The sequence below is a fragment of the Echinops telfairi genome, unplaced genomic scaffold (genome assembly GCF_000313985.2).
Source record: "Echinops telfairi isolate 266 unplaced genomic scaffold, ASM31398v2 ScPeMD7_60;HRSCAF=208, whole genome shotgun sequence".
NCBI classification, from domain to species: domain Eukaryota; kingdom Metazoa; phylum Chordata; class Mammalia; order Afrosoricida; family Tenrecidae; genus Echinops; species Echinops telfairi.
In genome coordinates, this window is record NW_022103958.1 from 34,905,236 (window position 1) to 34,926,012 (window position 20,777).

The following is a 20,777-nucleotide window of genomic DNA, read 5'->3' on the forward strand; positions in this document are numbered from 1 at the left end:
AAAAAAAAAAAAGAGTTACAGTCTCAGAAATCCACAGAGAATTCTCCTCCTATCCCATAGGGTCACCGTGAGTTGACATCAAGTGAGTGAGTTTGGTTTGTGAGTACAGTGTTTAATTATAGTAGCATGCCATTAATTCTTCCTAGATTTTAACTTGATACAAATTTATATAAAGTTCTTCTAGAAAGATGGTGTGTTTTTAAAAAAAATCATTTTATTAGGGGCTCATACAACTCTTATCACAATCTATACATTCATCAATTGTGTAAAACACATTTGTACATTCACTGCCCGAAAGACGGAGTTCTACAGCATTGTTTACTTTAGTACTTTTTCTCCAACACTGATATACAAAAGTAGTTCTGGTGGCACAATGCACTGAACTGCTAACCACAAGGTCAGCAATTCAAACCCATCAGGTATTCCGCAGGAGGAAGATGGGGAGTCAGTCCTTCTATACATTTTAAGTCTTGGAAATCCAAAGGGGGCAATTCTATCCTGCCCTGTAGGATATCTCTGAATCAGAATCAACTTAATGACAGTAGTTATTCTTTTCTTTTTTTAAATCATTTTATTAGGGGCTCATACAACTCTTATCACAATTCATACATACATCAATTGTGCAAAGCCCATTTGTACATTCATTACCCTCATCATTCTCAAAACACTTGCTCTCCACTTAAGCCCCCTGGTTATTATTTTCTAAATCTTGTTTCCAAACTGAGGGTATTCTTTCAGTATTTAGTAGTTCAGAAATTGCAGAACTTTTCATCTTTTTGTTTTTTCATTATTTTAAATTGCAAAGCAACAATTGTCTGTGAAGGCATAGGATAGGGCAAGAGGTGGAGAGGGCAAAATTTCCTCTTGTGAAGGCAATCAAATAATCACCACTACCACCCTGCACTACCACCTAGTCAATTCTGACTCATAGTGACTTTATAGAATGGGATAGAGCTGTCCCATAGTGTTTCTAAAGCTGTAAATCTTTATCGAAGCCGACTGTCACATCTTTTGCCCACAGCTGGCAAGTTTGAATTGCCAACCTTTCATTTAGTAGCAGGTTACTTAATCTCTGTGCCACCAGGAGTCCTTTCGATTAAATAATACAGAAATGCTTATTAGGTTCAAAAGGGTTATCTTATTTTTAGCATTTAGCATCCAATGGCCTCCCCAAAATTATCACTATTGTCCTTATGTGGCATTCCAGGATTATTTTTACAGGAACAAATGTTTTATTTTAAAATTTTATACTGATAATGAAATTTGCTTATTTAAACTTTTTTTTTTTAAGGTTTAAACAGAAAAAGTAAGTTTATTGAATAGGGGGATACTTTGGAAGAGAAATCCACAGGATCCTTATTTAGTCTAAAAGGGCTATTTAAACCTTTTAATAATTAAGCAGGTTTGCTATCTGTTCAGTTAAAGGTATTTAGGAATAAAGATAAGTTAAATAAGGTAACTAAATTTTCAATCTAATTAAAAACTTAAACTGCACATTTAACCTAATTTGCTCTTTCTGTTGATACATTTTCCCTCGTAGAATCCTTTTCCCCATCCAGATATCACAATTGCCATTAGAATCACTTCTTCACCTTACTCTTTTTGGAATTTTAAGTCAGAGCAGTGGAAGTTCCCCTGATTCTAATAAGCAAAGAAAGGGGCCAGAAGCTTTGGGGAAAGTTTCCTTACCTCTTTTTGACTTTAAACGGTAAGTCCATGTGTTTAAATAGTGTTTATTTCTGTATTTTAATAAAATCACTTTTAATCACTCCCTTCATATTTGAAGAGGCAGTATAAGATTTTTAAATCTACATTCTGATGAGTCCAAATTTTGACACTGATCCAATTCTGAGGTCTTTTAATATTGTATTATAACAAGCAGCCATCTAAGCCTGCATTGGAAGAAGCATATAAGCCTGAGTGATCTAAAAATTATAAATAACAAAATCCAAGGTCAGGAGGAGAATGTATTAGAGATTAAATTCTGAGCACCCAGTTTGCAGAAGGCAATGGAGGACAGTGAAAGCCCAGAATCCATTTGCAGAGACCCCATGGGGAGTAAGTCTCAGACCATTGACCAGGGGTGTGAGAAGCCCTTCTGTCAGACAGAGTACATCAGAAAGTGAATTAATACCGATATAATTAAGATAAATCTTAACATCTTATCATATGCTATCCCTTTTAGTCCATTCTTAATTTGTTATTTATTCTATCCTGTTTTCTTTGACTTGAAAAAAAATGTAACCAGTTGCATACAGATTGTTAAATGAGAACCTAATCTGCTATGTAAACTTTCACTGAAACACAATAAAATTTTATTTAAACAAAAAAAGAAGATATTGTTAATTGTCTGTGGGGGTGGGAAACGGGCAAAATTTCCTCTTGTGAAGAATTATTGATCTGGGCCATAAGACTAACAGTCCTGCTTAACCCATTAAGTGAGTAGCCTTTCTGGAACTTAGTAGTGGATGGGTTAGATTCATAGTTCCGGGACGTATTAATCTTAGTGTCACCAAAAGAAAGATCATGTAAAAGAAATGCAGCCAGTAAAATCTAAGATCTAGGAAATTTTATAGAGATATAGTCTTTGTCTCTCTCCAAACAAATGGCAGTGGGGAAAGTGGGGAGGAATTATGTATAGATTAAGATTAGGGTTACTAGACATTTTTTTTAAAGGCCACATAGAAAATACATTAGGCCTTGCAGGCCAAGTAATATAAAATCAAAACCAAACATAAAAGCAGTCACAGACAATATGTAAACAAATTAGTTTGGAAGTATGCTAATAAAACTTTATTTACAAAAACTAATGTAGGCTAGCATTTACAGACCACTGACTTAAGAGATACTTTTAAAAGAGACATATCAACTAAATGCAAGTAGTAGATCTTGTTTGGATCCTGATTTGGACTAGCCAAAAAATTTACAAGCCTTTGTCTCATTATGAAAAATTCTGAGACAATCAGGGAATTGGGATTAGCATATTTCTATAAAGATTGAAATGTAAGAAAGTTCCAAAGGTTGTCATTTTGTTAAGAGAAAGAATGTTTGATTAAGATGAACAAAGATTGGCAAAATTTATAGTTTTCTGTGTTTATGTGTCTGATTTTATTTTCTAGAAATCTTTTTTTTAATCATTTTAAAATGGGGACTCTTACAACTCTTATAACATTCCATACATCAGTTGTATCAAGCATATTTGTACATATATTGCCATCATTATTTCCAAAAAGTTTTCTACTTGAACTAGAAATCTCATATATAAAACTATGCCAATATCTTTATTAATCAATATGGTAGCTTAAGTAGGATATAAATTAGTAGTTCTAGGGCACACAGGTCAGCAATCTCTTAACCCACCACTTGGTTTTGTGAATAGTTTTATTAGAACACAGTATACATGTACAGTATACTATGCACTTCTGTGACAGAAGGAAGTATTTGTGATAGAGACTATGTACCCCACAAGGCCTAAAGTAATTACTATCTGGCCCTTTACAAAAAGTTTGCTGACTCTTTGCCTAGGACAGCGGTTCTCAACCTGTGGGTTGCAACCCCTTTGGGGGGGAGGGGGCGACCGACCCTTTCACAGGGGTTGCCCAATTCATAACAGTAGCAAAATTACAGTTATGAAGTAGCAACAAAAATAATTGTATAGTTGGAGGTCACCACAACATGACGAACTGTAGTATAAAGGGCCATGGCATTAGGAAAGTTGAGAACCACTGATCTAGAGTCTAAATGTAATGTCTCAACTCAAATAATTGGTGCTTTGGCACAAGTGTATTTTGGTTGTCTCAGCATGTAATACATGTAATTCTGTAATACAAACTAATTTGATGCGTATTCCTTTGAAAAAATTTCCAAAGACAGTGTCCTTGCTCCTTCCTACTTTAGAAGCTGCTTTTAGGGACATGAAACAGCCTTTACACATCTTCTATTTTCTCCTCAATTCTGTTCATTCCAGGATTCTACTCCCTCCCTTAGTTCTCATTTCTTACATCAGTATACTTGCCTCAAGTCTCAGTAGAGTATTTAAAACTGATTCCTTTTGATATAATCTTACAAGATTGTATAACATTTCAAATACTTTTACAGTGTGTTGTGAATTTGGAATTTTAAAATGAAAATCACCAATATTCTTCTGTTTATATTCATGAAGGTTTTTAACATGTGGAACTAAATTACTATATCTTTGGACTTCATCACATACAAATCCTATCCCAGCAACAATACCCAAAAAAGGATATGTGATGGAAAGAATAGTGCTACAGGTAATGCTGCTACTACAAATACAAGGAGGTTACATTTAAATTTCTTTATTAAAAGTTGGTGTTATAAAACAAGACGTCCAAGCAAATAGGAAATTTGAAGAAATGCCCACAATTATTAAGTCATTATTAAGTTGATCATTAAATCATTATTAAGAATAACTGAATTTATGAAATACAATAAAACATGCTTAAACATGAAGGGCATTATGCTGAGTGAAATTTGTTGGTCAAAAAAACGCAAATAACTGTATGAAAGTACTATTGTAAGAAGTCAAGGAGCCCTGGTGCCTTAATGGATTATGAGTGGAACTACTAACTTCAATGTCATTGGTTGGAAACCACCAACCGCTTTTCTATGGGAAAAGATGAGACTTTGTCTTCTCATAAAAGAGTTAAAGACAGTCTCAGACACTGGGCAGTTCTACTTTGTCTGAAAGGGTATGTCAGAATTGACCCGATGGTAGTGAGTCTTTGTTTTTTGAACTTTAAGAAGTCAAGAAAGGTTTTCACCACAAACATTCTGTGATGATTACTAGGGTAGGAGGTGAAGGGGAAGACGATATGCAATAAGATCAGCAAAAATGGAGATGGGGACAAGACAGAATTGCAAGAGTTAAAGGCAACATATACTGTTCATAATCTTGCAATCATGGTGATCTACAAGAAGAAGGATGGATAAAAGCACAGATTAACAGATGCAGAGGATAGAGTGGGTATAAACCCCAAATAGAATATTTATACGTGTATACTTTTGTTGCAGATATATCCATGAATATGGTGGGGCATACAGAGACCAAGTTATGAACTGAAACCTTACTACAACACGTTGAGGAACCAGCCCCTGTGTTTGGGCGTTCAGGGCCATAGTCTCAGGATATCAAAGTCAATTGACATAAAACTTTGCTCACTGGTAGCAAGTTTATTCCAACTCAAAGGACCCTGTAGGACAGAGTAGAACTACCCCTTTGAGTTATCAAGGCTGGAAATCTCTACAGGAGTAAACAGCCTCATTTTTCTTTTGCATATAAGGCAATTGTAAGTTGACAAAAGGCACTATTGCTGAGAATTTCTCTCAAAGACAATGTGGGAAAAAGTGGACTACAAGGCTGTAAAATAATTAACTTCTATTAAAAATTTCAAGGTTGACTTCCCTTCTCCGCCATTTGATGTCCTTTATACAACTCCTGAAGTTGACAGAAGCATTATACAGCAGCAAGATTTAGAAACATTGGAAAATGATATAAAAGAGAAACTTACTGACATTCTTCACAAAGACTCATTTGGGTATGATCCGTGTTTTTTGATTTTGTCCTGTTACCTATTATAAAGCTCAAAGACCTTCCATTAAATGCACTGGTTTAATTTGTGTTTTTGCTAGTTTCTTGGTTTGGAAAGTGTTCTAGCTGATGTATTTATTTTTAATTACATAAAAACTATAGAAATTTCCCCAAGTCAAACTTTATGTATATAAATGATACATAACAGGCTGGGGACTATATTTACAGTAATTACAAATAGGTTAATTTCTTTAATATCTCAAATGTTTTTATTAATAACAAAGAGCAACAACTCTATAGTAAATTGGGCAATACAAGTAGGTATTTCTAATAGCTTTTAAAATATGAAAAGTGTTCGATTCTGGTAATATAAACTAATACAAGGTAATATTTTACACACTTCAATTTGGTAAAGATTAAATTGTTGAGAAGGAAAAAAGCGAACTTTACTATTTATGAAACTAAAATGGTGCAACCTCTTTAGAGAACAATTTGGCAAAATCTGAAAAGATCTAATGTGCATATTCTGTGACCCAGCAATTCTGCACGCAGTTTCATATACATATATTAGAAAAAAACCCTTTTATACTTTGCTAATGGAAACAAGAATTTTCATTACATTATCACTGAATTATTAAAAACTGAATAGAAATATTCCATCAATAGGGTTTAAGGGTAAATTTATCCAGTAGAATAATACTACATAATTACAGCTAGCTCTATGTTATAATAGGTAAGATAAGTTAAATGAAGACAGCAAGGAGTTTAATATACAAAGTTTGTGAATACTATTAGTATAAAGGAATGAAGGCCTATACATACACCCATATACATGGTTCTCTGTGAATAGAATAACTGTAAGAATGCAGAAGCTTAGGCAGTTGCCTCTGAGCAGACAAATTGGAAAGTTATTAAAGTCATTACACTTTTTTACAATATTTTATTAGCAATATGTATACATTAGATAATAAAAACTGAACAGATAATAAAATAGTGAAATATTCATGTAAACATTTCTCATTAAACGTAATATAACTTGAATCCAAAGAAGTATGCAATAACAGCATGGAGGGCTGTTTCTAACCTCCCTGGCTTCCTGATTGCCATGCAGCAAGGGTCAGACCTGTTTTCCCCTCCATCTCTCATTACCCTATTCTGGCACCAATCGTATATCCCTTAGCGCTCTACTTCTATGCTGGATTTGAGAATTCATTGCAGTGGCCACATGGAAACTCACAGACAAGACTCACAATTATAGTAATACCAGGGAAGTTAATAGGTTGCCGTAAATCAGAATCAGTAAATCGTAAGGACACAGTAATTGGTCCACAGCAACATCTCCTTGGCCAGCAGCCAGGTCTTGCTCAGCCTCTCAGCACATGGTCTCTTGGCTTCTGCCCCTATGGATCAGGAAGCCCACCTTTCACGCTGCCACAGAGTCCTATAGTTTTAGTACTACTGCTGTGTTCTGTTTCATGCTTTCCTTGGCTGGGCCTCTCCCTTCCAAAATCTCTGGTGCTTCTGGTCCTTGCCTCCACGGAATGTGCTCTTCTTGGTATTTCTCTGTGTCTAAGATGGCTCTTATACACACAGGAATGGCTTTGATGGAAGTGTGTTTTTGGTCTTTCAGCAGACGATATCCTAAGGAAACAAAAGGTGTAACTGGGTTTACACCCTCTGCTAAAGTCAATCAGTATAGCAGAGAGCTTCCTCCCAAGTGGGATTATAGCCACAGGCATGGAGTCCAGAATTAAAATGTGCATTACTTTAGGAATTATGTGAAGAAGGGCCATACTAATTGACCACATCTCAGGAAATACTTTTAATATTTAATATTCCTCAATTGAGAATCATCTTAAAGAATTTGACAGTAACATTTGCTTCTGGCATGGCATTTCATATTAACCTGTTTCTGTTAAGTCAGTTCTTAGTAATAGTAACCCTATAGGGCAGAATAAAACTATTCCCTGGGTTTCTAAGGCATCATCTTTATGGAAGTTGATGGCCGTATTTTTCTCCAGAGTTCCTAGTGGATTCAAACTACCAACCTCCTTGTTATTAGCCAAGTGCTTAAAACCACTGCTTTTGTAAACCCATTACTTTTGTGAAGTAATGAAATCCTTGAGTCTGTCATGGTAGGTTTTGCTGGTTCTAGTGCCTGGAATCTGCTTAGTTGTGCTTAAATTGTACCTGGTTTTCATAACTAAGATGCTTCTTTTTTATTTTTAATCATTTTATTGGGGGCTCGTACATAACTAAGATTCTTATCCAGACAGAATGATTTCTTCCCCTCCACAAAATATATATTGCATTTTTCTAATTAGTATTAATGATTCTATCAAGAATGGCTGCCCCAAAATGAATACATTTTTTCTTTTAGTTTTCAATCATTTTGATTATAACTGTCATTATTAAGTCATCAGAAATTAATTTAGTTCTATTGTATGTGCAGACTTTCTAAAGAAGAGAAAGCATTTTTATGGGAGAAACGTTATTATTGTTTCAAACACCCAGATTGTCTCCCAAAAATACTAGCAAGTGCCCCAAACTGGAATTGGGTTAATCTTGCCAAGACTTACTCATTGCTTCAACGATGGCCGCCGTTGCACCCACTCACTGCATTAGAGCTTCTTGATGCGCAGTAAGTCCACAGCGAATGCATTTACTAGCTCTGCTTTATTGTTATCGATTTCTTTAGAGCGGTATTCTGATGTAGTAGTAGTGCAGCAGTTCATATAAATGTGTAAATATATATATATGTACATATTTCATTGAAGTTATACAAAAGACATTTTCATCTCTTAAAACTAATCAAAAGGTTAGGGTGTAAAAGAAAGACTAATATATTGTTTTGAATGAAACTATTAGAGGATTCTTTCTCGGGGATAGATTGAGGTTGTGTTTTCAGACAAAGCAGTCTCATTAGAAAGATCACTATCAAATCATGATTTTTGTTGTGGTGTTCTAGGTTTGCTGATCAGGAAGTGAGATCCCTAGCTGTTTCCTGGATTGAGGCCATTAGTGATGATGAGCTAACAGATCTCCTTCCACAATTTGTGCAAGTGAGTATTTTACTAGGTTATCTGCCTCTTCAACCTTTCTTTTTAATGAGCAGTGAATTTGCCAAGGGCTGACCCATCTGTTTTGATTAAAAGTACTTTTGTAGTGTGAGGTGGTTTAAGAGATTGCATTTGAGTATTTTGATTTGTGAATTTTTTAAATTTTTCACCCACTCTTGTCAGGTTTCCCACTTGAATCTTTCAAAAAGTTTATGGGAAAATTGAACTAAAAGATACTGGAATTGTTCCATGGACTTTTTGAAGACCATAGATATTTACCTGGTTTTTAATTTCCCAGACTTTTTAGAATCTTAAGACAAATCAGAGTTGAGTTTTTCCTTAAGTTTTAAATTTAATAACTTTATAAATGCCACTTATAAATTTATAATTATCTGCTTGATTTCATTAATTCATCCTAAGTTAATTTATCTGTCATTTTTAAGTGTATCGTTTCCCATCACCCATCAGTAAGAGGAATAACCTGCTTTATATAGTTTGTGCCTTGAAAATTATTTCCTTGAAACCAAAAGTTTTACATATTTATTAGTCAATCACTGAATGCAGGAGCATCAAACCAAAGGAAGAAATCAGGTGTTTTCCAATATATGTTCAACTTATTAGATTTTGATATGGGAGAATGCTAGTGATTCTAGGTGAGTCCTTTGTGACTCGAGTCACATATGTGACTCCTGCAGGCCCAGCTGAGCTCTTTTCCAACATCTCTTGGAGTTGTACCTAACTTTTAAATAGTTTCCCTTTGAGTCCATTGGGAAATGGGGCGATTCTGTTTCTGTTTCTTGGCCAGGAATCTCTTAATCCTAAAAGTCTTATGAGAAGACGTAGTAAGAATGGAAGGTGGCTGCACTTATCAGAATGGTGGAGGAAGGGCAAGCCTATCTTACCATTAATAACTCCTATTTTCCTTTACATGTAGGCTTTGAAATATGAAATTTACTTGAACAGCTCATTAGTGTGCTTCCTTCTGTCCAGAGCATTGGCAAATATCCAGATAGCACACAATTTATATTGGTAAGATTAATTTTTTACAAAGTATCTTATTTCTGTTACTAGTATTTACAGAAATGACTCACTCTTAAGTCCAAATAATATGACCACTTTCCACAATAAAGCAAGATAGTTCATTAAAGGCATTATCTTAAAGAAGCTAACAATATTTCCTTAGAAATAACCCCCCAAAGTTTAAAACCTTCTGTTGCAAGTTATTTTGCATGGTGTAGCAGTAAGTAATTGGTGATTTCTATACTTGCTTATATAGCCTAAAGCAGGTGTCCTCAAACTGTGGCCCGCTGAGGACATTTATCCAGCCTGCCAGGTATTTTTGCCCCGTGTGTTTTTTTACTTCAAAATAAGATGTGCCGTGTGCATAGGAATTTGTTCACAGTTTTTTTTCAAACTATAGTCCAGCCCTCCAATGTGTCTGAGGAACAGTGAACTGGCCCCCTGTTTAAAAAGTTTGAGGACCCCTGGCCTAAAGAACCCCTGGGTGATTCTTTAGGTTATGGTAAATGGTTAATCAACTCTGCTGTTAAGTGAGAAGTTGGGAGGTCTGAGACCACCCTGAAGCCCTTTAGAAGAAAAGACTGGCTATTGGCTTCCCAAAAATCAGCCATTGAAAATGCTATGGAACACAGTTCTACTCTGACACACATGGGGTTGCCGCAAGTCTGAATCAGCTTGACAGCAGCTGTTTGTTGTTGTGATTGTTGCTGTTACCGATAGTCAATAAGTAAGTGAGTAAGTCTGAAGCAGTCATGTGTTAGAGAACAGAACTGCTCCATCAGTTTTCTTGACTGGAGTATTAATAGCAGTAGACTGTCTGGCTCATCTTCTGCAGTATGCCTGGCTGGGTCCAAATCACCATCCTTTGACTCAGTAGTTGAGCACAAACATTTGTGTCATATAGTAAGGACCTTTTTTGGTTTAGAACTTAAATTCCTGGTTACAAAAATTAAACTTGTTAAATTGAATTTTGGGGGTATAAGTGGCTGACACAAATCTTTTTCTGTGTAGGCTCCTGAAGGATGCTCTGCATGACTCACAGTTTGGTACTCGTTATGAACATGTCTTGGGTGCTCTTCTTTCCGTGGGAGGAAAAGGACTGAGAGAAGAACTTCTAAAGCAGACAAGACTCGTGCAGCTTTTAGGAGGAGTCGCCGAAAAAGTAAGGCAGGCGAGTGGATCAGCCAGACAGGTATGTAGTCACAAAGGAATCCTGACTATTTTGATGATAAAGACTCTTTGTGGTACTAACAAATGTAGATAAATTTCTATGATCTCATACATAATCAAGCGTGTCTACAAGTTTTTTTTAATCATTTTATTCGGAGCTCTTACAACTCTTATCACAGTCGACACTTTTTTTTTTTATTCAAGATGGCCAGGACCAGTCCATTTCATCTAACTAATGCCTAGGATATTCATCTTTGTGCATTGTTTCATTTTTAATGTCCTTCTCTTTTCCTAGGTTCATATTGTATACATTCTATGTTACAATTATTTTTCTTCTTATTTTTAAAATCATTTTATTGGGGGCTCGTACAACTCTTATCACAATCCATACATCCATCCATTGTGTCAAGCACATTTGTACAGCTATTTTTTCTCATACTGATTCATACTTCTTCAAGCAATTGAAAGTCTCAAAAGCGATACTCCATCAATGTCAGTAGAGTAGACTCCTTTGAGAAGGCAGCCCATCCTCAGTTATATTTTGAGTACCTGCCAATCTGAGGGGTTTATCTTCCAGCACGATATTGTGGGTATGCATAAAGTTTTCAGTGTATCTGACAATGTTCTGCTGCTCTTCATAAGGTTTGCAGCGACTAATCATTCCAAAGTGGACAGCCAATAAAAATCCATCATAATTTGTTCCTAGTCTGGAAGCTCTGCTAAAACCGTTAGCTTTTTAAAAGACCTCCAAAGCTGTTTTCCACAACAATGTACCATTTTACATTATTACCAGGAAGTGTAAGAGTTCCAATGTCTCTACATCACTTGTTATTTTCCATTGTTTTTATTATTGTCATTTTACTGGGCATAAAATGCTATTATTTTGACTTGAATTTCTCTGATGATTAATGATGTTAAAGATTTTTTTTTCATATGCTTTTGGGCCATTTGTATATATTTTCGGAGAATTATCTGCTTATTGTCTTTACCCAATTTTTCTTTGGTTTGTCTTTTTATTAGTTGTAGGACTTCTTGGTACTAGATAAAATTGGTACTAAATACAAATTCCTTATGAGAGAGAAGATTTACAAATATTTTTTCACATTCTATGAAGTGTCTTCTATTTAATACCATCTTTCATCTAAAATGTTTATTTTAATGAAGTTTTATTTTCTTTTGTTGCTGCTCATGGTATTATTGTCATATCTAAGAATTCATTACTAGATTCAAGGTCCGGAAGATTTATCGTATACTTTCTTCTAAGAGTTGTATGGTTTTGGTTCTTATATTTATACCTTTGATCCATGTTGAGTGTAATTTTCATATATGGAATAAGGTACAAGTCCAGTTTTATTCTTTTGCATGTGGTTTTCCAGGTGTTTCAGCACCATATGTAGAAGAGACTGTTTTTTTTCCCCTTGAATGGTTCTTGGCACTGTGTTAAAAATCAGTTGGCTGTAGAGTATGGACTTATTTCCAGACTCTCAGTTTTATCCTATTGATCTGTACGTATGTTCTTATTCCAGTACCATACTGTTTTAATTACTGTAACGTATTAATTTTGAAATTGAAAAATATAAGTTGTACAACTTCATTCTTGTTTTTTAAGATTGTTTTGGCTACTTAGACCCTTGCAACTAAAAATGAATTTTTTTAAAATCATTTTATTGGGGTTCATACAATTCATAACAGTCCATACATACAGCAATTGTGTAAAGCACACTTATACATTTTTGCCCTCATCATTCTCAAAATTCACTTTCCGCTTGGGTTCCTGGAATTAGCTTCTCTAAATATGAATTTTAAGACTAACTTGTCTACTAATGAAATATGTAGCTGGAAGTTTGATATTGTATTGAATATATACATTAATTTGTAAAACTTACCTATATTAAATCTAACTCCTGAACTCAGGCTGTCTTTCCATTTGTTTAGGTCTTTTAAAATGTTTCAGTGACTTAGACACAATTTTTGGTATTTGCTTATTAAATTTCATTTTGGTGATATATGCCATTATTTATAGTCATACTCCATTTTTATTAACAGGTGCATATAACACCAGATATTGCACCATTACTTCTATGTAGGTGTTTTACATTTTCATTTCTCTCTCAAACAATGAAACAATGAACTTAAATGCATAGGTCTTAGCTCTCTTTTGCTTGGATTTCTTTATAGGCTATTCCTACAAGAGAAAGACCAGAGTCAAGAACTATGCACATTTTAAGTTAAGACAATTCCTGCTAAATTATTTAACAATGACAACAAAAAACATGTCTCTATAAAAAAAATGTCTATATATACACCTTACTACTTCCCAACAGATCTTCCCACAATGGATAATACTTTACATTTTTATCTGCTAGGATAAGTTTTGCTTTGTTTGTATTGCTTTCACAGTTAGTGAGTTTTTACACTTTTGTTCATGTTGGTTGGCCATTTTTACTTTTTCCTATTCTAATTTTGTTTTTAATAGTAAAAATTAATTATCTTTAGCAATAACCTCTTTTGACATTTGACAGCTGAGCTTTTTGTAATAAAATATTTAACTGAAATTTAAGAAAGGTAATTTATATTTTAAGAATAAGTTTTCATTTTCATTATGTATTTACCGTATCAATCTCTTTCTATAGGTTGTCCTCCAAAAGAGTATGGATCGAGTACAATCCTTTTTTCTAAGGAATAAATGTCGTCTTCCTCTCAATCCAAGTCTTGTGGCAAAGGAATTAAATATTAAGGTGACATATAAAATACTTATAAGTTCACATTATATTTCAAAACAGCATAGAAAGAAAGCAAATGATGGGCAAGTATGCTTAAGGCACATAAGACTAAAGCATGAGTAGGTTCGTTCTAACTGTGCATGGATCTATATTTGTGATTAAAGTCCATATTTATCTCAGCTTATTTTTACCTACTTAGCATTCTTTTTAAAAAAAGCATGATATTTTCAATTTCAAAATAGATTATTTTCCCTATGTGTAATAGCTGATAGCTATAGGACAGGTGTGTTTTGCAGTTCCAAGAGCATAGCTACCTCATCATAGGAAGGCTTTGTTGTTTCTTCTTAAAAGGCCAGGCTCTTCCAGGTTTTTAGCACTTTTTAGGATGATCAGAAAGTAATTGAGTAACCATCAAAATTGAGTAATTGTATTTGGACATGTGGCCAATGTTAATACAACCATTGGATATTCTCAACATGAGTTTAGCAAAAGGAACAAATTTATTCATTAGCATATTTGTGATTTTGAAAGAATAGTATATGACTGTAAATGAGTCTCAGACTTGATTTTTTTTTTTTTAGGTTGACCTGTGACATTTTTATACTGGTATTTAACAGTAGATGTGCCTGAACTGTTTAACCAAGTTACATATCAAGAAGGAAAAACTTAAACATTCTCCTTGGTTTTCTTTGTTGTTTGTTTTAAATAGATTTTATGTTAAAATAATACTTAAATCTTTGCTAATGAGATTATTAAATTCTATCAATTTTTTATTTCATAGCTATAGTGCAGATCACATCCCAAACTGCTGTGGTTTAGAGGAAGGATGAGCGTATCAAAAAATTTTTATCTCAGTTTTTTAAGTTTTTCTTTCTCTGCCTCTAAGAAAACCAAACTCGCTGTCATCGAGTTGATTGTGACTCCTAGTGACTCTGTAAGACAGAGTAGAATTGCCCCGGGGCTTTCCCAGAATGTCACTGTCCAGCAATAGGAAGCCTCAGCTTTCCTGCATGAAGAGTAGACAATATAGCCCCACATGCTATAATTGTGTTTCAGAAATATTTTCCAGAATATTATCAGCCAGATATCTAATAACAGAGTTCATCTATGTTGTTTCATTTACCATAATTAAGAGGGAAATGATAAATGGCTAGGAAAGTAAAACTTTTAAATCCATTTTTATTCCATGTTAGCTTTGTAATGCTCAATGTTTTATTTGCAGACCTGTTCTTTCTTCAATTCTAATGCTATGCCCCTGAAAGTCACAATGGTCAATAATGATCCTCTGGGGGAAGAAATTAATATTATGTTTAAGGTGAGCAAAATAAAATTAAGATGTTTTGTTTTGAAATTTTTGGTGAGGTGGGTTGTTGCTTTATTTAAAAAGTTGCCATTTCAACTTCTTTATATGTTTCATTAGTGATCTCTTCACCATGTGCACCCATCACCACTGTTCATTTCCAAATGTCTTCATTCTTTTTTTTTTTTAATCATTTTATTGGGGGCTCATAGAACTCATCACAATCCATACATACATCCATTGTGTCAAGCACATTTGTACATTTGTTGCCCTCATCATTCTCAAAACATTTGCTTTCTACTTGACCCCTTGGTATCAGTTCCTCATTTTTTCCCTCCCTCCCCTGTCTTCTTCATTCTTAATAGAAACTCCGCATCCCTTAAGCCAGTGGTTCTCAACCTGTGGGTCATGACCCCTTGGGGGTCGAACACCCATTCACAGGGGTCGCCCGATTCTTAACAGTAGCAAAATTACAGTTATGAAGTAGCAACGAAAATCATTTTATGGTGGGGGTCACCACAACATGAGGAACTGTATGAAAGGGCCGCAGCATTAGGAAGGTTGAGAACCACTGCCTTAAGCAGTACCTTCCCAGATTCAACTACTACCCATCCCTGTTAACCAGTAATAAATAGGCATTTGTTACTGAAACATTTGTATGAAATATTCTAGGTATTTTATACAAGTGCGCTCATACAATATTTGTCCTTTTATGTTTTATTTAGTCAGTATAATGTCGTCCTCAGGGCTTGGGGTGCCCATATGGGGTCTAGACCCTCAAGCTCTCTTCTTCCTTCTTGGTTTGCTTCAGACAATTTAGAAAAGGCAAGAAGGGGAAGGGACCATGTATTGCGTTCACCCATACATTTTTTACCATGTTCATTCTTTCTTGCTGTTGCAAGTACGTTTTATTTTTTCTTTCCTTTAGATCTGCTAGCAACAAAGGTTTTTTTTCTCATCTACAAATATATCAATTTCTCCTTATGTATCTGAGGAAAAGGCACCTAGATAAATTTTAAGTTCCAGGATTTCTCACATTTATAGGTTTCAGTTTTAAATAATAATTAAAACATACTGAGTATTCACTATGTGCTTTATATAGATGAATATTAATTCATTTACCCATTTGAAAACCCTATGAATTAGGTAGTTTTTTTCCATTTTAATAACTAGGAAGCAGTCATGAAGGGGTTAAGTAACTTCCTGGAATTCTGCATAAGACTCAAAAGGCAATTCTCTTCATCTTGTTCTTCACTCGTCTCACCGTTCAGTTTCTCCTGTACTCCCCCCCGCCCCCACAGTTTTTATAAGATGTAATCAATTATGTTTTTTTGGAAAAGTACACATTTCACTTCGGTTACCTTGATTTTAAGGTTGGTGAAGATCTGCGCCAAGATATGTTAGCTTTACAGATGATAAAGATTATGGATAAGATCTGGCTTAAAGAAGGACTGGATTTGAGGATGGTGATTTTCAAATGTCTCTCAACTGGCAGAGATCGGGGTAAGTCTGGTAGCTTGTTGGTTGTTTGGTGCTTGTACATTTATTTTCTGTAAATTTAACTTATTGGAGCCCTAGTGACGTAGTGGGTTATGGATTTGGCTGGTAAACGCAAGGCCAACAGTTGAAAGCCACCAGCTGCTCCTTGGCTAAAAGATGAAGCTTTCTACTCCTGTAAACATCAGAAACATTATTAGTTGCAATATCGGGAACCCAAAGGAGCAGTTCTACCCTGTCTCAGAGAACCGCTGTGAGTCACTCTACTCAGTGACAGTGTTCTTGTTGCTTTCTCTTTACGCTCAGAGGTTATCTGCCAAGGGATCCGAATGCATGTAGCATGCAATTATACTGTGATCTCAATTTTTAATTTCATATTACTTTATTGATTCAATGATTCATGATTAAATCTCTAAAAACCAACTCAATGTGTATCCCTAATGAATGTTTTGCAGGAACCAGGAGTATCTTTTAATTGACCCTACCGAGGAGGGCTTTGTGTTCTTTAGCTTTTGCATTTAAATATAAGCCCTCATTTCAGTTAAGTCAACTTTGACTATATTTCTGCAAAATAAAAGTTTGCAAAGGTTTTTTTTTTTCTTTAAGAACACTTTTATTCCTAACATATATGTAAACAGAGTAATAATAGTACTATCATTGTGGATATACTATAATGATTAAATGATGTAATGTAAAACAACCGAGTATCTGATACATAGAGCTCAATAAATGACAACTGTTACAATTATTCTTGCTCAGCAAATATTTATTGCCTATCATCAACAAAATGCTGAGAGTACTTAGTGCTTACCTTCTAAAAAGAATAATTAAAGACATACAAGTAATTAGAAAATGCTTTAATAAGCCAAAAGTTCTCCATTTAGAATTACAAAGGCAGTGATATGGAGTTTCAAAGGAGAGAAAGGTTACTGATGTTTGGATAAAATGAGAAATGTTTCACACATTTTATTTGTAGGTTCTAGGAAGCTACTTCAAAGATTATTTTATCTAATCATCCTTGTAATATTTGCCATTAAAGTTATGCGTAAGTGCCTAGAGTGAAGGCACTTCACTGCATTTCTAGGTAGCCCACTCTCTCCTGCAGAGATAGCTCTGACAGCTGCACAGTTCTCTCTTATTTCCATGTGAATGGAGGCTGGCTCCTAGTGTCTTCTACCACAGATTCCAGCCCTGAGTATCTTATCTCTTAAAGATGATCAATATTATGGCCTCAGAGTTTGAGTTCCTAATTCTTTATATCACCTGATTGTTCCCCTCGAAAGGATTCACACACAGTCTTTGCTCTTTAGGTGACCCTTGGATATTTTAGAATGTGAAAGAGTATGCAAACGAGCATACGTGTGGAACCGAACTCACGAAACCAGGAAGTCTTCACCATGTATCTTAGTTTTCTAGAGCTGCTGTAACGAGTGTCACACACTGGGTGGTTTATAAGAACAGACATTTCTTGACCCACTGTTCTGGAAATTAAAGATCCAAATCAGAGCAGTGTTCTTGTTGTTTTCTTATGAGGACTCAGAGAGAAACTCTTCCATGCTGCTCCCCTCCATCCCCCCCTTCTAGGGCTTCCAACCACCCAGGGTGTGCTTTGTCTTGCAACTGAGTTACCTTCATCGTCATTTGGCCATTCTTTATTTGTCTTTCTCTGAGTATCTTCTCTTTTATAAAGATACTGGTCATTAGGATTAAGACCCATCCTTCTCTACATGGGCCTCAGTGTAACTAATAATATCTTCGAAGACCCTATTTCCAAAGTCATATTCACAGATACGGAAGTTAGGACTTCACCAAATCTTTTGGAGCACTACAATTCAGCCTACTATGTTATATTAACTCCTGCTAAGTCATATCTTTGTTCTCCTGTACTTGTACATTTTGTATCCTATATGTAAGTTAAAAGAAAAGAAAACAAAACAAAAAAATACACACTGCCAACAAGTCAATGTTGACTCATAGTGACCTGAGAGGGTAGAAGTGTCCCTGTTGCTTTCCAAACTCTTTATAGGAGTAGAAATCCTAGTTGTTCGCCCTTAGAGGGGTTGGTGGTTTCAAACTGCGGACCTTGTGGATGGCAGCCCAACTCTTAACCACAATGCTACCAGGGCTCCTCATAACTCAGTAAAGGATCTTAACTAGCAACTTTCATGTTGTTTTGAGCCATTATTTTTCAGAGTGTCTTGAACTTTTAAAAAAAATCTTGAGTTTTGTTTTCTTTCATCAAACCTCTCTTTGTCTCATGATCAGAATTGAAAAATATATTTTGTAGTTTCTGCCAGGTCATTTGAAAAGACTTTCCCAAGAAAGGGCCAGAGAGACCAACCCATGGGCCTCTTTTTTAAGTTGATTGCTGAATCTTTGACACCACTTTTCTTCTTGTTTGTTTTGGCTATAAATCTTGTAAGATTGAAGTTGTTTGTATCAAGATTTTTCAACCAGAACCTACTATCTCAATTGGGTTAGTTTTCTATAACTACACTTTGTTAACTTAGTTGAACTTCCAATTTATCTTATGTTGTTTCTAATGGTTGAATGATCATTTTGTGTTAAATTGAAAGTAAATGTTAGTTCATTCCCATTCTTCCATTCCCAATCCTTGCATCCTATTCTAAATTGTAAACTTTGGTTTAGCCTTCTGTGAATATCTTTAGTATATTCTAGCATATACAACAACAGTCTTTAACACAAAAAGATAAAGTTCTGCATCTGAATTTTGCCTTTAAATAACATACTTTTTAGATTTATATGTGTAAGCACATAAAGCTATTTTATTGTATTCTATTGTATGGGTGTCTCATAATTTTGTTAGACTTATTTTGAAGGATTTCTAAGAAAACAAGTGGTAGAAAGGTGAGACTTTCTACTACAGTGAAGGTTTGCTGTCTCAAAAACCCACAGGGGGCAATTCTACTGTGTCTTATGGGGTCATTATAAATTAGAATCAACTCGATGGCAGAGATTGAGATGAGAAAACCAAAAATCTATCTAGGTATTTATCTTCCTGTTAGGAAGACAAACACATACTTTAGACTTGAACATCACAGGACAATCTTAACTTTGAAAGCACTAAATGTACTCTGGAACACTCTTATCTTGACTAAATATAAGATTAGACCAATAATTTTGTGCCGAAATTGGACAGCACGTATCTAATAAGTAATTTTTCCACACGAGTGTGCAGACTATAGAGTTTCAAATGGTCAAATTTAATCTTTTATATCTTGGGTACTTTTGAAAATAAAGATTTCATTACTCACTGTAATGAAATTTTATTGTCTAGCAGATGCTGCCAACATTGATCCTTGCTAGGTGGTATTTTTTGTAAGAAATTGCAAACTATAAATTTGAAGTGTTACGTACATTTTCACATTACTTAATATTTTCTTGTTAAAGGCCTGGTGGAGCTAGTTCCTTCTTCAGATACACTTAGGAAAATCCAAGTGGAATATGGTGTGACAGGATCCTTTAAAGATAAGCCACTTGCAGACTGGCTGAGGAAATATAATCCCTCTGAAGAAGAATATGAAAAGGTAATTAGCATGTCTCCTTATTTTAAATAACTTTGTTTAAAATGTATTACATAGATATTAAGTGCTTTCATTTTTTAGACTTATAGCCATGTAGTCTAGGTTAGAAAAATAGTATCTTTCTCTTAAGTGTAGAAAAGATTATAAAACAATGTATTTAATGGCAGGGATCTGAATGAAACATAGCTATTTTAAAATAGTTTTATTGGCATATAATTCAATGGTTTAATCATATTAAAAGGAGTTGTGCAACCAACACCAAAATCAATTTTAGAACATTGTTTTCTCTCTTATACTTATTATTGTTAGCTCCCCGTTTCCCCCAACTTCTCCCATATAATTAGGAAGATTTTTTGTTTGTTTGTTTAGTTGGGCTCTTTTTAAGTTATATTCTTAAATGAGATAAGGGAAATCTCTTGGAACATAAGCCCTCCAATGATGCTACCTTGGCCTAAGGAAGACTCAAGTACACTTTGAATGGTGCTGTAAGAAGATCCCAGTTTCAACATCATTTAATTGCCTTCTTGATATCAAATCGTTCCTATATCACCATTCTAGACACATACAAGTATCATTTGTTGACATAAGAGTATGAAGTAGAGAAATTTTGTTATTTGTGAACCTTTAAACTGTCTTTTCTGTTTCTTCATGGTTTGAGACAGAACATGGTTTGCAATGGAAACCAATCCTTGCTTCAAGTAATATTGGTTCTTTTGTGATTCTAGGTAAATTGCTTGACGTATAAATGAATCATATTGCGTGAGTTAAAATCTTGTAAATGCCACTTACCAATGTGTGGTCTTGGGCAAATAATTTAACTGCTCTAGTGCATGTTTTCTTCTTTAAAATGATGATAAGAATAGTACCTGCACTGCTGGTTTTATGTGGGATTTTTAAATTAATTAACATATA

General features: G+C 34.8%; 1 protein-coding gene across 1 annotated transcript in view; it reads left to right on the forward strand.

Annotated features, from left to right (window-relative positions):
• The window catches only part of PIK3C2A (phosphatidylinositol-4-phosphate 3-kinase catalytic subunit type 2 alpha), a 105,348-nt gene that overhangs the window by 68,670 nt on the left and 15,901 nt on the right, over positions 1-20,777 (forward strand). The window contains exons 13-23 of the mRNA XM_004711572.3: positions 1,541-1,708; positions 4,163-4,274; positions 5,416-5,558; positions 8,004-8,192; positions 8,520-8,613; positions 9,545-9,639; positions 10,642-10,822; positions 13,434-13,538; positions 14,746-14,838; positions 16,197-16,326; positions 19,732-19,868. Coding sequence (XP_004711629.1) covers positions 1,541-1,708; positions 4,163-4,274; positions 5,416-5,558; positions 8,004-8,192; positions 8,520-8,613; positions 9,545-9,639; positions 10,642-10,822; positions 13,434-13,538; positions 14,746-14,838; positions 16,197-16,326; positions 19,732-19,868 — 1,447 coding nt within the window. The remainder of the gene's footprint in view (positions 1-1,540; positions 1,709-4,162; positions 4,275-5,415; positions 5,559-8,003; positions 8,193-8,519; positions 8,614-9,544; positions 9,640-10,641; positions 10,823-13,433; positions 13,539-14,745; positions 14,839-16,196; positions 16,327-19,731; positions 19,869-20,777) is intronic.